Consider the following 15,994-nt stretch of genomic DNA (forward strand, 5'->3'; position numbering starts at 1 on the left):
GCCCAGGAAATCGGGGTCCTGAGCCGGGGGGGGGGAGACGGGGCAAGCTCCCCGTGTCCCGGGGATGGAGTGAGGTCGTCTCCAACAGGCCGATGGCTCTGCAGCTGGAGGTGCAGCCCCAGCCGGGAGAGGCAGGCCCCGGAGCCTGGAAACGGCGAGGGGGAGGGGAGATGGGGACCTCTCCCCGGAGCCCCCAGGAGGGACCCCAGGCCGGTCCGCACCTTGGGGGGAGCCCTGTGGAGCCGCTCTGACCTCCGGAGAGGAAGGGAAGTCGGGGTGGGGGAGGAGGCCACGGGGTTGCGTTGAACACAGAAAAGCACAGAACCACGAGGGGGTGGAGGGGGAGAAGGTCAGGCTGGAGGGAGGGAAGGCCAACCAGGGTGCGGGGACCCCAAAGGGGTGTGCATGGGTGCCGAGGCCCCATCTGGAGAGGAGAGGGTTCAGGCTCTGGGTGTTCTCGGAACTTGGCCGGAGGCTCCGGGGCCGACATCCGAGAGCAGCCGGGAGGAGCCGGCCAGAATTCCACGCGCAGACAGCCGCACCGGGGGGCCCGGACTGCGGCTGCTGTTGACTGGGCAGGCGCTCAGTTTCTCTTTCTGAAAATGTCGCCGTCACTGAACGAACATCGTGACACGGAAATCACATGCAAACACGGACCGTGCCCCGGCCATGGTGCTCCGGTCACGGCTCCCTGCCACCCTCCCCTGTTTGTGCACGCACACACACACACACACACACACACACACACAGGTCACGTGGCCCGGCTCGGACCTCGGTGTGCACGGGGTGGTGTCTCCCACTCCATGCCCCAGGACTCCCTGTGTGCTGTATTGGCCGCACAGCAGTCCGTAAGGGCTGCTGGGCTCGTCGCCCGACTGACGGTCACCCACTGGCTGAGTGGTGTCCACTCTGCTGGATGGGCATCCAGCTGCTCCCCGTTCCTGTCCGGTGTAACTCGTGCTGCGGTCAGCAGCTTCGGGCACAGGCCACCTGTCTCTTTAAGAACATGGACTCAAGAGAGACTGATCACTGGCTGAGGGTCCGGACCCCCCAACGACCCTCTGCCTCACGCCGCTGTGGGCGGCAGAGACACCCGCTCCGACGTCCGTCTTCGCTGTGGCCTCACCGACATACGGTGGGTCTCGGGGAGCAGCCGGCGTTCCACCGAGAAGGTGTGTGCTCTGCTGCTTGTGGGAGGGATGTTCTGGGTCCGTCTGCCGGGCCGGTGTGTCATTTACGGCCGACGTTTTTTTCCTGGTGGTCTGTCTGGACGGGCCACCCACTGATGGGCACACCACGTCTGTGAACCACTCTGAGACCTGCCGCCTCACCCACACTGTCTTCTGAAACTCGAACCACGTGTGTTTCTCCACGTGTCTAGGCCTTCAGTCTCTCTGAGCCACGCTTTGTAGGCTTCAGTGTGCAGGTCTTACACTCTGACTGTTAAACTTATTTCACTCTAGTTTATTTCTAGACGCCATTATAAATGGTCTTGTGTTTTCCCGTTTTCAAACTGTTTACTGTGAGTACACAGAAATACAACTAACTTAGTTCGGTATATTGATTTCGTGCCCTGTAATCTGGTAAAAACTGCTTATTGTTTCTTCTTTCATGCCTTGTGATTTTTTACATATCATGTCATGTGATCTGACAACAGTTTTACTTCTTCATTCCTGTTTGCCTTTAATTTCTTTTTCTGGCCATCTTCTCTGGGCAGAACTTTCGATACATTATTGAATAGGAATGGCGAAAGTCACACGCTCTAAAACTTAAAGGAAAGTGAAAAGTCAGGCTCCCGGGACACGGGCAGCCCTGCGTGTGCTGCGTGGGGGCGGCAGCCGGGCAGCCGCTGGCTTGGGGCCCTGGGTGGCTCACACGAGGCGCCGCGTGTGAAACGCTCAGCACACGGCCTGGTGCCGTCAGGGCCTCAAGAAGCGCCGGCTGCTGGAGAGAGACGCTGGAGCGGCCACCACGCACTGGGGCGCGGGCCCGGTGGACCAGCCACCTGTGGGGCTGGGGGGGGGGGGGGTGACGGCTCGTTCTTCGGGGCTTGTCCCCAACGTGGGCCAGCGCCACTCTCAGTGCCTCTGCGGGCACTTCTGGTGTTGCGGGCGCGCCGCCCGAGCTCCCGCGAGTCCACGGGGCACGTGGGGCAGCGAGGCAGGACTGTCAGCGGGACGGCGATGGCCATGGCGGCTGCGGCGCAGGGCGGTCCCGCTGTTGTCGGGCCTGAGTGCCGGGAGGGGGCTGTCTGTGTTGACGCTGTTTAAAAGCCACCATCAGACCCTTCATTATTCCTGGCTGGCGTAGCTCAGTGGATTGAGCGTGGGCTGTGAACCAAAGCATCGCAGGTTCGATTCCCAGTCAGGGCACATGCCTGGGTTGCAGGCCATGACCCCAGCAACCCCACATTGATGCTTCTCTCTCTCTCTCCCACCCTTCCCTCTCTAAAAATAAATAAATAAAATTAAAAAAAATTTTTAAACCCCTCATCATTTCCATCTGTGTGACGGCTCGTTTCGCACAGGGTTCGTCTGGAAGCTGGCCCGTCTCGCTGCCGGGGGACTGGAACTGTGTGTGTGGGGGGAGCAGCCACGGAGATGAGCGACACCGCACGGAGGGGCGAAGCTGGCGAACGCCTCGTGGCCCCCCCTGACCGGCGGGACTGGGCGGTGCTCTGCGGGAGGGGCCGCTTCCTCCGGGGGCGGCAGGCGCTGAGGCGGCCCTCGGAGGCCGGGGCGTGTCCGCCCCGCTGGACAGCACTGACTGTCACTGTGGCACCACAGTCCTCGTTAACGTCTCGGGGACCAGTGTCCTCCCTGTCCCCTAGAGGACATGGCAGGAACACCCCAGTGCCCAGCCAGGAAACGTCAGGGGTCAGACTGCTCTGCAATAAAACAATCTACACTAATTCCCATCTTTATTTAATGAACGAGTAATAAAGGTTCTGTGACCTTTGAACTCGGGTCACTACCGACACGCACGGACTGTCCCCAGTGGGGCGAGTCACCGTCACGGCTTCTCCGAAGCACATGGCCTGTCCCCGGAGAGTCACACGAAGAGGGTTCCAGGCACGACACCTGCACCACACGGGGCAACCGGGACGCTGTCCACAGAGAGGCCCCTTTGCGGGTGGGTCCTCGCCTCGCAGTCTGGGTCACCGCCCGCCCGGTGACACCGCGGGGGCCGCCGGCAGGGCCGCGCGTGGAGGGGCGTCCCCGTCACTGCAGCAGGTAGTCCTCACAGGCGCAGACCCGGTGCCGGGTGATGGAATCTGGAGGAGGAGAGAGAGAAGGGCGGTTCGGCGCTGAGGACGGCCAGCCCAGCCTCACGGCGAAGCGGCAGCCTTCGAGTGGAAATGCGGAATCCCATCCTGAACTCGTGAGTGGCCCCGGGCCGCACTTTCCACATGTCCCCCTAACACACGGAAATAAAATACCTTAAAACTGAAATAAGATACAAAGTTCGGTTCCTCAGATGCACCAGCCACATTCATGTGCCTGGTGGCCACGTGTCCATTAGATGCAGCACACGGCACACGTCGGGTGTCCGCCCCAGGGCCGGGCGGTCCCTCAGCCGCTGTGGAAAGTCGGCCTGAGCCCGCATCTGGGCCGAAGCGACGCTGTCTGGTTGGAGGCAGAGCCTGAGTGGACACACACACGTCGGTGCCACTCACGACACTAACTACGCATCCTGGGCCACGTGCTCCTGCTCCCTGTGGGACTGCGAGGGCAGGCGCACTCCCCGCAACGCGGCCGGGCGAGGAAGGGGGCGCTTCTCCCGTTTGACACTCTGTCCGTTTGTGAAGGCTGCGAGAAGTCCCCTGGCCCAGGTGGGCTGCAGGGGCAGGCGAACGGGCCAGCACAGGGGCGCCCTGCAGCCGGCTCAAGGCAACCCCTTGCTCCTCCCTAAATGCTGAAGCGCCCGCCGCTCCCAACCCCACCTCTGCTCCAGGGAGAGAGGAACCCCGTGGGCCTCGGCGATTACCACTGTCAGCTGCAGATGGACTGACTGGATTTGGAGTCCCCATGGCGAGTGGTGGAAGGTGGAAACTACCATCCGTGGCTGCGATGTACAAAGAATAAAAAATGGACCCCTGGCTGGCGTAGCTCAGTGGATTGAGCACGGGCTGCGAACCAAAGTGTCGCAGGTTCAATTCCCAGTCAGGGCACATGCCTGGGTTGCAGGCCATGACCCCCAGCAACCGCACATTGATGTTTCTCTCTCTAAAAATAAATAAATAAAATCTTTAAATAAAAAAGAATGAAAAATGGGTTCATTCTCTCAGTGCGGGAAGAAAAAAGTGGCTCGTTTCAGTTGTGGCCCAAGGCGGAGCCTGGGAACGTCGGCGCAGCCTTCCTGCTACAAGTGCCCGCCCTCCCCGGTCACCTGCGCAGCGAGCCGAGCCGAGGGAGGGGGAACGCTAAGGCCGGCTGCACCGACGTCAGGGGATTCCAGCCAGCAGTGCACAGAAAACGGAGGGTTGGCAGTGAGTGCGCGTGCACGCACACCACTTGACTCCCCGACGCAGGGAAGCCGGCGGCGGTGGTGGTGGTGGCGGTGATGATTTACGTGCTAATACAGTCCTGTACTGGTGATGCAGCTTTATCTACAACATCCGTTTGTCAATGGCTTTCTGACTTTTTTTTTTAATTTTATTTATTCATTTTTAGGGAGGGAAGGGAGGGAGACAGAGAGAGAGAGAGAGAGAGAGAGAGAGAGAGAGAGAGGGAGAGAAACACCAATGTTTGGTTGCTGGGGGTTATGGCCTGCAACCCAGGCATGTACCCTGGCTGGGAATCGAACCTGGGACACTTTGGTTCCCAGCCCGCGCTCAATCCACTGAGCTACGCCAGCCAGGGTCAGCCAGGGCGCTTTCTGACTTTTCTAGTGAGAATTTCTACCAGGTAAAACTTTGTTTTCAAATGATACCAGTCTTTTCTTTCATTGCACCTGGGTTTTGAATCATAGGTAGAAAGCCTTTCCTTAGTCCTGGTTATAAACTAATTAAGCCCTAATGCTCCTCTAGGTGGAAAACCTCTGTGAATTCATCTTTTACATTAAGATCTTTGACAGGATGTCCTTTTTAAAAGCCAGAAAAGATGGCAAAAAGCATGATTTTCCCCTGATTAATAGAATCCTGAAATCCCCAAAATTTCTTTTAAAAAATTGAGAGGCTTATTCCAAAATTTATATGAAAGAAAAAAATGCACGGGAAGGCAATTTTGGAAAGAAGGAATGAAAAACTGATACACCAGACACCAAAACACACTGTGAAATTAGAGCAGTAACATAGCACGTGATGAGCACAGGGCACACAAGTAGCTCCGAGGAGACACTGTAGCAGAGCTGTTGCAAAGCAACGTGAAGAGCATACACGGCCCAGTTTAAAAATAGGCAAGGGACAGGCCAGTCACGAAACACCAATTCCCCTCTCAGATGGTCACACTCGTTAGCAACTCAGTAATTAGGGAACCAGTTCACTAATGAGACCCGCCGTGTCAGTGCTCCAGATCACCAAATACGGACAACACGGTGCCGGCCAGCACGGGGGAGGGCGCGGGGGGCGGGGGCAGCGCGCGTCCCAGCGCTCCGGGCACGCACACCCCGGGCACAGGAAGCCCACTTCCGCGGACGTGTTTCGCAGGCTCAGTCCGCCTGGGACTGAGCCGGGCGGCTGCAGCTCGAGGCAACCCCTCCACACCGAATCCGGGTCGTTCCAGCTGGGACGGGACGCACAGCGCTTACGGCAGACCCAGTGGGGAGAGCCCCAGTGCCTGCCCGCCGGCCGGCCGGCGTGCGGCCAGTCACAGCGCCCCCAGCGGCCGGAGAGGAGAAGCGCCCACACCCGTGTTAACACGGAGGGGCCGCCTCGGCACTGAGCTGAAGGAGAGGCCGTGGGACGGACAATACGTGACCCTCCACTTAGAGGAGAACAAACCCTCGCACGGTACGTGTGTTTACGTGCACTTATCTTTATGCAAATACGGTTCTAAAAACCCGAAAGACAAACCTCCTTCTTCACTGACCTCACACTCAGGAAGGGGGTGTGATTTGGGGCTCCGTGTACCTCTCTGTTGTTTGCATCCCTTGACCTTGAAGTGTCACTCCATGTGTCTGTGCACCCATCCATGCACCCACCTATTCATCCACCTGCCCACCCACCCATCCATCTGTCTGTCCCTCCCTCCCTCCACCCACCCACTCATCCATGCACCCACCTATTCACCCATCCACCCACCCACCTGCCCACCCACCCACCCGTCTGTCCCTCCCTCTCTCCCTCCATCCACCCACCCATCCATCCATTCACCTACCTGCCCACCCACCCACCCATCCGTCTGCCCCTCCCTCCATCCATCCATTCTCCCACTCATCCATTCATCCATCCATCCACCCACCCACCCATCTGTCTGTTCCTCCCTCCCTCCATCCACCCACCCATCCATCTATTCATTCATTCATCCATCCACCCACCCGCCCACCCATTCACTCATTCATTCAGTCACCCCTTGTGCTGGGGAAAGGCTGACTGGAGAAGGATCAAATTTTAAGTTTAGATAAAACGAAACAGAGGCCTAAACGTAACCTCACAACGAAGCCCAGGCTGGTCCCTCGCCCGCGCCCGCACCTGGCGTGCCTGTGCCCCCGGAGGAACGACCCTTGTGCTGAGGACGGACGTGGGAAGTGGCACCGAGGTATCCGAGGGGCTGGGAGCCCGGGCGTCACCAGCAGGCAGCAGCACCTGGCTGGCAGCCGGGACAGCCCCACAGGGGGGCCCCTCGCGGCTCTGAGTCCCCAGCTGGGAGCACGCACATGAGGGGTGCCTTCTGGCCAGGTCCACCTGGCATCTCCGGGCGGCCTCACCCCCAGGTTCCGATGTCACGTCACAGAAGAACCAACCCTCAAACGCCCCGTAAAACACGGCCGCAGCACAGATGTTAGCACAGTGCAGGCCTGGCCCGTGGGAAGAGACGGCCCATGAGCGGCTCTCCCAGAATTTAATGGAAAAAACTGGCTGTGCGTGTGTGTTTTTAACGAGGTGCTCCGCAGGCAGGCCCTGGCACGCCTCGGCCGCGCTCCGGTGTGGCCTCCTGGTCAGGATGCTGAGTCAGCAGGCTCCCACGCCAGCATGTTTCACGGCCAGGTGGGCAGGTCGCTGCAGGAACTAAACCTCCGAGGGCCAGGAGCCAACTGTGGCCGATGGCACAGGGTGCAGGGTTCAAGAGCACTCGGGGCCCTACTGGGAGCTTTACTGTATCTCCTCAGAACAAGCTGTGGCTTTTGGACCCGGGAGAAGCATCAGGGGCCACGCGGGCAGATGCCCATCGAAGTGAGGAGTCACCTCTGCTGCCCTGTGGAATTGGGGTCACGCAGTCCCTGGAGCGCTTGGGAGAGCGCTGACCCACTTGCTCGACTTACAGTCCCCTGGGGGCTTGCATTTGCTCTTGGAACAAGGGCACGCTCCTCCCCATTGTCTGGTGGCCCGGAGTGGGCGGGCTCTGGGACTTGTCCGGCTTCACCTCCTGTCACTCTGTCCCCTCACGGGGTTCCAGCCACCCTGCACTTCCCGCCTCTCCTTGACGCCCACCCTCAACCCCAGCGACTCCCTGGGCCTGAAAGGCCGGCCCCTAAGACCGCACGCCCCCTCCCGCACACTCGTCTGGGCCTCAGCTCGAGCGAGGATCCTTGGCCAAGAGACCCCTCACCCTCAACATGCACCCCGTTTTCTCTGCGGGAACCCTCGCTGTTGGCGTGTCCGGAAACGCTGCTCTCCGTCTGCTTACAGGTGTAGGTCCCGCCGGGCTGACACCACCGGCCGAGCCCCGCCCACCCCGAGCACCGCGGTCCCCGTGGGTGGGGCCCGGAGGGGCCTGTCACGTGCCAGAGGCTCAGTGAGTGTCTGCCCTGGGAATGAGCGACCCAGTGCTATTCGGAGCACGCCCGGGGACAGCGTGGTCTCGTGACGGCGGCCCTCCACCTGTGCCTCTGCTCCGACCTCCCGCTGGAGACCCACGCACGCCTGACCCTTTTCCCAGGGTGCACTGGGAACCCAGCTGTGTCTCACCCGAGGTGGCCTGCAGGCCATGTGCGGCTCCTCCCACACCAGCTTCTGCTTCCCACCCAGGAAATGCGAGTGAAATGACACTAGCAAGGGACTAGCCTTGAATTCACTTCCATTGCATTTCACATGTACTGGGTGTAAGGATGCAAGTGATTTCAGCCCTGGCCGGTGTGGCTCAGTGGACTCAGTGTCGGTCTGCGAAACAAAAAAGGTCACCGGTTCGATTCCCAGTCAGGGCACAGGCCTGGGTTGTGGGTCAGGTCCCCAGTAGGGGGCGCATAAGAGGCAACCACACATGGATGTTTCTCTCTCTTTCTCCTTCTCTTCCCCTCTCTCTGGAAATGAATAAATAAAATCTAAAAAAAAAGCCCAAACACGTGGGATATTGAAACTGTAGAATCCCCGGCTCAGTTCTAGTCCTTGTTGGCTCCCGCCCTGGGAGGGCTCAGGTGTGGCGACAACACAGAAGAGAAACGATTCATCCTGTTGCCTGAGATCGCACCTTAATTAAAGTGCCAGTCCCTTTCGTTCCTTTCTTTCTTCTTCTGTGAGTTGTTTTCCCTTAAGCGCAGTTGGTGCACGGCCTCACACTGGTTGTATTAGTTCCGGGTGCACGACACAGCGGCTCGGCATTTTCACAGCTCCCCTGGTGGTCGCCCCACGACTTCTGTCCGTTGTCCGTCTCCGTGCCAACTTGTCCCAGCACGAGTGGCTCCATTCCGCTCTCCTCCAGAGAGGACCTTCCGCGGGCCCACGGGCCCACGGGCAGAGGCTCAGCGCCAACCACCGCCGGGGACACGGGGACCCAGACTCCAGTGGGGCACCACCGCACGCCAGAAGACCGGCTGTCGCCGGACAGTGGACAAGCACCGTGTGCCGGCGAGGATGCGGAGAAGAGGGGACCCTGGTCCCCCGCCGCCGTCGGCTGTGGCTGCCTCCCTGAGGACGGGAGCAGGGGCTCCACGGGCAGCTGGAGCACACCCGTTCCCGCCCCGCACCCCACTCTCGGCAGCGGGCTGCCGGCCCGCCTGCCTGCTGGTCTGGGGGTGCGAGTGTGGCAGAGCCCCACCCCTCCAAGAGCCCCGGCGCCAGCGCCCACCCACCCGCCGGCCATCAGAAGGGGGTCCCATCACCCACGTGAACTCGCCCACGGCCCGTGCTATCAGCAGCCCCTTCCTGAACTGTCGCCCTGGGGAGACAGTCAGACCACATGCTTCATGGAAGTTGTAAGGGAATCAGGCCCAGGCTCAACTGCTTTTTTTCTTTTTGCGACGCCGCTGAGAATACCATGCTGCGTGCCCACAGTGGCATCGACCACACGCCCCACCGCTCGGACAGAGCCCAGACCTCGAAAGGGCGCCCGGGCCTGGACACCTGGGCCTTGACAGAGGCCGCACCGCCCCTCGCAGCGCCCTCGGGGCAGGAGAGTGATGGGAAGGGCTGCAGCCCGCAGGCCGCCCTCGGGCCCAGGCACCCGCCCGCTCCCGGAGGTGTGCAAGGGGAAGTGAGGCGACGGGACACGCTTCCGCACACCACGTGCGTCAGCCGCACCAGGTAAAGGTGGCAGCGTCCCGCCCCCCCCCCCCCCCCCCGTGCGGGAACTCCGAGTTGGTCTTCCTGCCGCTTCTTCGCACACACACTCAGCGCCCGAGTGCGCCTCTCCCAGAAACCCCCGTCCGTCCCGCCGGCCGAGTGACTCATCCACAGCCTTGGCCCCGCGTCCTGCCGTTTCGGGGAAGACGGGCTCTGGGGACCCACAGGGAGCACACTCACGGCCGGCCGGCCCCACCGCCTTGCCCTCGGGCAGCTGGAGCCTGAAGCTCTGCAGGAGAGGAGGGGGACAGGGGCCCGAGGGGGCATTTCACACCCCCACCTTTGAGGCTCTGTGCTGCCTGGTGCCAAATGGTCAGCTCAGAGCCTCCCCCTAAGAAACGGCGGAGGGCTGGAAGCCTTCTCCCAACTAGGATGGTCACGTGACAGGGGGTTTCGCACCCCTAAACGCTGGGTCGCTGTCTTTGGAGACAGGAGGGGAGGGAGGTTTCAGCCCTCGGGGTGGAGGGCTGTGGCCGGGGCTTCCTCTGGAAACCTGAACCCCCCGGCTGGACCAGCCCTCGCTCTGTCGCAGAAACAAAGAGTCCGTCAATCACAGCGACAGGAAGCTGCCCCAGCCCCCGGGGTCTTCATCTGGGAAGGAAGGCCCAAGGTCACGGGAAGCCTTTTCACTGTGGCCTTCCCAGACTAGGCCTCGGGGACCCAGCTCACAGCGGCCCACAGCCCAGTCCCAGCCAATGTCATCGGTGGGGTCTGAGCTGAGCTCTGCCTTTCACGATGTCGCAGAACAGCTCTTTTCCTTTGCAACTGGTGCTCTCACACAGTGTCAAAAATGGTTTCACTCCTGATCTCCCTGGTCTTCCAAAATCCCGCTTTGTCAAGGGGCCGGGTCGGCCGTCCCACACACAGGGCAGTGGACACCGTCTCCAGCGATCCGGGGCGACGCCCCGAGGACACCTGCATGGTTCTGCGTGCTCCAGGGCCACGTCCTCGGGCCCCCTCGTGAGGTGGCAGAGCAGAGGTTGCTGCCCGATTTACCGACGGGGTGACTGAGGCCCCGGGAGCATTTGAGGAGTGGCCTCTGGGGACAGAGGCAGCCAAGGCAGGCCCTGGGTGAGCAGGCAGGCCAGGCTCCGGGCCGTGTGCTCTGCAGGTCCGGCCAGGGAGCGGAGACAGAAAAACGAAACCGCTCTTTCCACAGAGCTGGAGCGGCCGCCCTGCAACTCAATGCAGAAAGGCAAGCGTGCGCACTAATGAATATTTGAAAACGCGAGGCGTAGCCCCGAGCGCCCAGCTGCAGAGGGCCCAGTGCAGCCGGGGGCCCGTCGCAGGGGTGAGGGTTTCTGCACTCGGACAGCCAAGGGCACACAATGCCCGGACGCAGCCCAGGGCACACGCAGACGGGGCCGTTCACGACCAACTGGGAACGGGACGGGAGCTGCGGGAGAGGACAGGCACAGACGCCCGGGCCGGCTGCTGTTCCGGCTCCGAGACCCAGAGCGCTCCACAGTGCCCTGCAGGCTGAACCCCTGGGCTCAGGCCGGGGATGGTCACCTCCTGCAGCCCGTGGCAGGAGAGCTGAGCACAAAGCCACCAGCGGGGCCACCTGTGCACAGAGTCTTGGGGGGCCGGCGGGTCCCCGGCCCAGAGAGGACGAGAGTGTGGACCCGTCTCTCCGGTCCCGGGTGGGGCGGGGGGGGGGGGGAAGCACGCGGCCCCTCGTCTGGGCACGTGAGCTCTTCTAGGAAGGAAGACAGGGGGAGCCTCTGTCGCGGAGCTCGGAGCGTGGGCTGCCGGGAGAGCCGTATTCTCGGTGCTTAGAGAAGCGTAAACAGCCTCCTGGCTCTTTGGATTGCAGCTAAAATTACAGAGTTGTTTTTTCTTTAAATTAGTTTCCAGGCAAAAGACAAACTGCCCTGCATGAGACAGTACAAAGTTACTTTGGATTGCCACACTTTCCGTGCATGTCAGAAACGACCACCAGTCAGTCACTCGGGGGCGTTGGCGGAGTGCAGCTGCGTGTGAACGTACCTCGGACCAAGGCGGGGCCCCTCCTCTGACCGAGGACGGCGACTAGGGAAGGGCGAGCAGAGCCAGGGGCTCCTAGTCTGGACGCAGGCGGAAGCAAGTGGGAAGAGGACCGAAAAGGAACCAGAGGAGGAGGGTGGGGTGGGGTGGGAGGGAGAGGGCACCGCTGAGGCCGCGAGAGAAGCCAGGCAGGGAAGGGTCCCGGCCTAGGGCGGACACTGGACTCACTCACCGCTGCCAGCCGAGCAGAGCCCCCCCCACCCCCCAGCCCCCCGAGCTGAAGGCCTGACCCCCCAGGGACCTCAGTTCCTGGCTGGGCCGGGGGGGCGTGAGGGCCTGGAAAGAGGTGACTGTGTCGGGTGGCGGTCCCTGGGGCGGGACGCAGCCTGCCCCGCCAGGTGTCCCTTCAGGAGCAGGAGATGAGGGAGACACGGGGCAGGGGCGGGGGCGGGGGCAGACAGCCTGGGGGGGCGGAACTAGCCCTGCAGACACTGGGCCCCCAGCCCCAGGCTGAGGGCGACCCTCCCGGGGTCCCAGTGGCCGCCCGCTCCCTTGGCTGCGGCCACCCCGGCAGACTGACAGCCACCAGGTCTCAGAGAGGAGGAGGCAGAGTCTGTCCCCACAGCAAGGTCCGCGGGTGTCGTCCCACTGCGCGGGCCTGGTCACAGCAGGTGCGGCAGGGAACCCCCGACGCTCAGAGTTCTGAGTTCGGAGCGTCCAGGCCCGCCCAGCCACCAGGGACAATGGCAGGACTCGGTCAGGGCAGGGGAGCGGGCAGAGACCCCCCCAGGCCCCCAGGCCCGTGGAAGGGGCGGGCGGGTGAGAGGGTTCCCCCCACCCCCCGGGGCAGAGCCCAGTCCTGTCACAGGACACCGCTCCCTCCCCAGGGGCGCCCCGCAGTGGCTGCTGCTGCTGCTGTCCAAGGGCCCCGCACCCCCCCCCCCCCTGCCTCCCCCCGGTGGTCCCGGGCAGGTTCCTACCTAGGATCCACTTCTCCGACAGGTGCGTGCGGGCCCCCTTCTTCTCCCCGTCGCAGGGCCCGATGAAGATGCCGGCCCGGTGAGGGGCACCGGTGACCCGGCCCCCGCACAGGCGGACCAGCTCCCCCAGCTTGGCTCTGGGCGGGGCGCTGGCCGGCGAGATGAACATCGGGGGCTGCCCGGCGAACAGGGTCCCGCGGTACGGCCCCGCCGACAGGTGGCGCTCCAGGCGGCAGAGCTGTGGGCAGAGACAGGAGGGTCAGCCCTGAGCCGCGCCGTGGGGAGGGCAGGTCCGCCGTGGGGCTCCCGCCCTTTTCGGGGAAGGCCCAGACGACAGCTCGAGGCGCAGTCTCGGGTGCCCCTGAATTCTGAGGGCCCGAGCCGACGGTGACGTGGGCGCTGCCGCTTTCTGAAGCGACCTACGAGCAGCACGCCAGGCAAACGGTTCACGGGCAAAAAATAAAAAGGTAGGAGCCTTCGAATCGTTACAAGTTCTGTACCCAAATACTGGGAAGCGTCGGCTGTGTCGCAGGGTGGGGGGCCCCCCGCACCCCAGGACCCCTGCCGTGTGACCTGAGCGTCTCCTGGAAGCCGCCGCCCTGCACAGTGCCCGGGGCCCCCGGGGCTGGGGTTCCGCGCAGCACACGGAGGAGGCCGGCCAGCGAGCGCGCAGGGCGCCCGCCTCCAGGGGGCGCCGGGGAGCAGAGCGGGGCAGCGGGAGCCTCCTCGGGGTCAGGGGCGCTGGCCTGCGCTCCTCTGGGTCCGGACGAAGTTGGAGTCACGGGGAGGCCCAGTCGCTTCCCCCGGGACAGACAAGTGCAGACCCCCCAACCCCGGGACACGCCGAGGGCTCCCCGCCCTGCACACGGAGTGTCATCGCGGGCCTCTGTCTCTGAGGTCGCCCCTCGGAGAAGCCAGTGGCTGTGCTGGCCGGGAGGTGTGTGGGGAGCAAGGTCGGGGTGCTCCTCGGGGGGCAGGCGACCGGGTTGGGGGGCCTCGGGGGGACCTGCGGGGGGCCAGAGGGGGGAGGGGGGCTGCTGGACGGGGCGGTGGGCACCGGGGAACATGGTGTTCAGTCCGCACCTCCGACGGGATCGGAGGAAGAACGGATTGTTCTCCCACCGGTGTCGAAGCCGCTCCCATGTTTAAGAATCGAAAAGCCTCCAGTTACAGAGAAATAGCCCCGATGGTAATGGAATCGACCCAAAACACGTACACACGGCCACACGCAGACTTTCCCGGCCTGAGTAAGACAGCTTCTGGGAAAGCTCAATCAGGACATTCTGAAAACGGGAAATCCACGTGGGAACGCAACCTACCCGGCGGCATCCCCTGCGGCGCGCAGGGGTGCGCGCGCACGGCCGGCCGCTGCCATGGCGACGGAGACGGCGGCGGCCGGTCTCAGGGTCTCAGTCACCCCGCAAACACCAGGGGGCACGTGACTCCGCCCATCGCCGCGCTCCAGGGCAGCTCCTTCCGGGATGCGGGGGTGGGGGGCCCCCTCCCCGAGGACCCCGAGCCCTCCCCCCTTCTGAGGGCGCGGCCCCTGCGGCCCGGCCCTGGGGGAGGCCACAGGCCTGCTCGCTGCCTCGGGGCCTGGCTGCGGGGCCCCGGCCGGTCGACGCCTCCCTCCGGCAAAGCACCGCTTCGTCCCCACCGGCACGTCCGGGCAAACACGGGGGGAGGCACAAGGCGGCGGGCAGCACCAGAGGCTGACGGAGCAGCCACCCACGCTGTCCAGGGAGGCGCTGCCCCTGACTGGCCCCCACTCCCCACCCCGGGCCGACTGCGGCCCCGACCCCGAGTGCCCGCTGTGAGGCTGGCCGGCGCCGGTCATTGGGGGGGGCCTTCTCAGCCCCTTCTGCAGAGGGGGTTCACGGCAACCTGCTCTCAGGTCTAATTCCATGTCAAAGTCTCACACACACACACACACACACACACACAGGAAACGTGCCACCTGCCAGACAGAGGAGGCTGGGCGGGCTGCCCACCGGGGCCGGGGCCGCGGGGCGGGTGTGGGGCCGCGCTGTGCGCCTCCTGCTCCTTCCTGCGAGAGGACCCGGAGAGAACCGGGTTCACCCGCACTGGCCGGGAGGCCTCAGCTAGGGACGGCTGGGGAAGGGCGGCTGCGGAGGCCACCCTCCGCGGAGACCACACCCCCGAGGAGACCCCCCCCCTCGCGGACACCTCCGCCCGCGGAGGCCCGTGAGCCGCCACCGGAGCAGAAGGGACGACGGGAGCAGCGGAGTGAGCCTGCACTCCGACCAAAGGTGCCGGAGCGGTCCTCCACTTCCTGCGGGGGACCCTCCCCCGGCTGCTGCCCGTCCCCGGGCAGCCTGGCTGGGCCCAGGTCAGGGCGCTGGGCCCCTGACCTTTTCACCTCGCTGGTGAGCAGGCCCGGGGCAGAGGAAGGCGCACAAAGCCGCGTGGTGAGCAGCCGTGAGCAGTCGTGGGGCCGAGGCACCCAGCCCTCCACTGGAGGAGGCAGGGGCGCCCGCCCTGCAGTCCCCACCCACCCAAGGGGGAGCAGGGGCTGGGGCGGGAGCAGGAGACGGGGTAGTGAGGTGGACCTCAGGTCGCTTCCTCGGGCCAGCCCCGGCTCTGCCGCCCACTGTGTGAGCCGAGCTTCAGCGAGCAGTGTGGGCCACAGCCACGCTGCCCGGGGCTCGGGGACCGGCCACGGCGCACCGGCCATGTGGCCCAGGTGGTTACGTGGACTCTGGCAGGAGACCCCGTCCACGCGACCTTCCCTCCACAGCTTTTGACCCTGGGGCTGGCACCCCGCCCCCCCAGACTTTGAAGCCCCCTGTCCCCTGGGCCCCAGGACGGCCTCCCTGGTTCCACCCTTGGCCTCTCCCCTGTATCTGGGTGGTCTCCTCCGCCAGGCCAGGAGACCCCGAGACTCCTCTCGGCAGGCCCTCCCCACCGCGCAGGCTCCTGCTACCGGCGGTGAGGACGCCGGGGCTCCTTCCTCCTGAGCACACAGCCCTGGGCGCACAAGCAGCTCCCCCCCACCCAGCATGTGGGGGTCTCAGCTTTGAGTGTCAAGGCTGCGTAAAGGATGGGAACACAATCCTCTTGGGAATCCACAGATGACCTTTAAAAGGTCACAGATCCGGAGTTCACGCCCCCTGCTTTTCAGCACCCGCAGAAGGTGGGCTGGGGCCCCCGGTGGCAGGCTGGCAGCGGGGCCTCTCCCGTCCCACCCACCGACCACCGAGTCCGAGAGCCGGCCACACTGGCGTCTGCACTGCTTTCGCTCTCACTTCTCAGAAGTCGTGATGGAACACACACACGGAAATCACCCCTGGGTTTCACGGAACCTTCCGTCTGACCCTTCACACGCTGCCTGGGAGGTGGGAGGAAAATC

At 63.7% G+C, this 15,994-nt stretch overlaps 1 protein-coding gene across 1 annotated transcript in view; it reads right to left on the reverse strand.

Annotated features, from left to right (window-relative positions):
- Window positions 1-2,906: 2,906 nt before the first annotated feature.
- Window positions 2,907-15,994, reverse strand: part of MCPH1 (microcephalin 1) — a 129,304-nt gene continuing 116,216 nt past the window's right edge. The window contains exons 13-14 of the mRNA XM_028526613.2: window positions 12,625-12,862; window positions 2,907-3,274 (exon numbers count right to left, since the gene is read on the reverse strand). Coding sequence (XP_028382414.2) covers window positions 3,222-3,274; window positions 12,625-12,862 — 291 coding nt within the window. The 3' untranslated portion in view covers window positions 2,907-3,221. The remainder of the gene's footprint in view (window positions 3,275-12,624; window positions 12,863-15,994) is intronic.

Source organism: Phyllostomus discolor, chromosome 11 (assembly GCF_004126475.2).
Source record: "Phyllostomus discolor isolate MPI-MPIP mPhyDis1 chromosome 11, mPhyDis1.pri.v3, whole genome shotgun sequence".
NCBI classification, from domain to species: Eukaryota; Metazoa; Chordata; class Mammalia; order Chiroptera; family Phyllostomidae; genus Phyllostomus; species Phyllostomus discolor.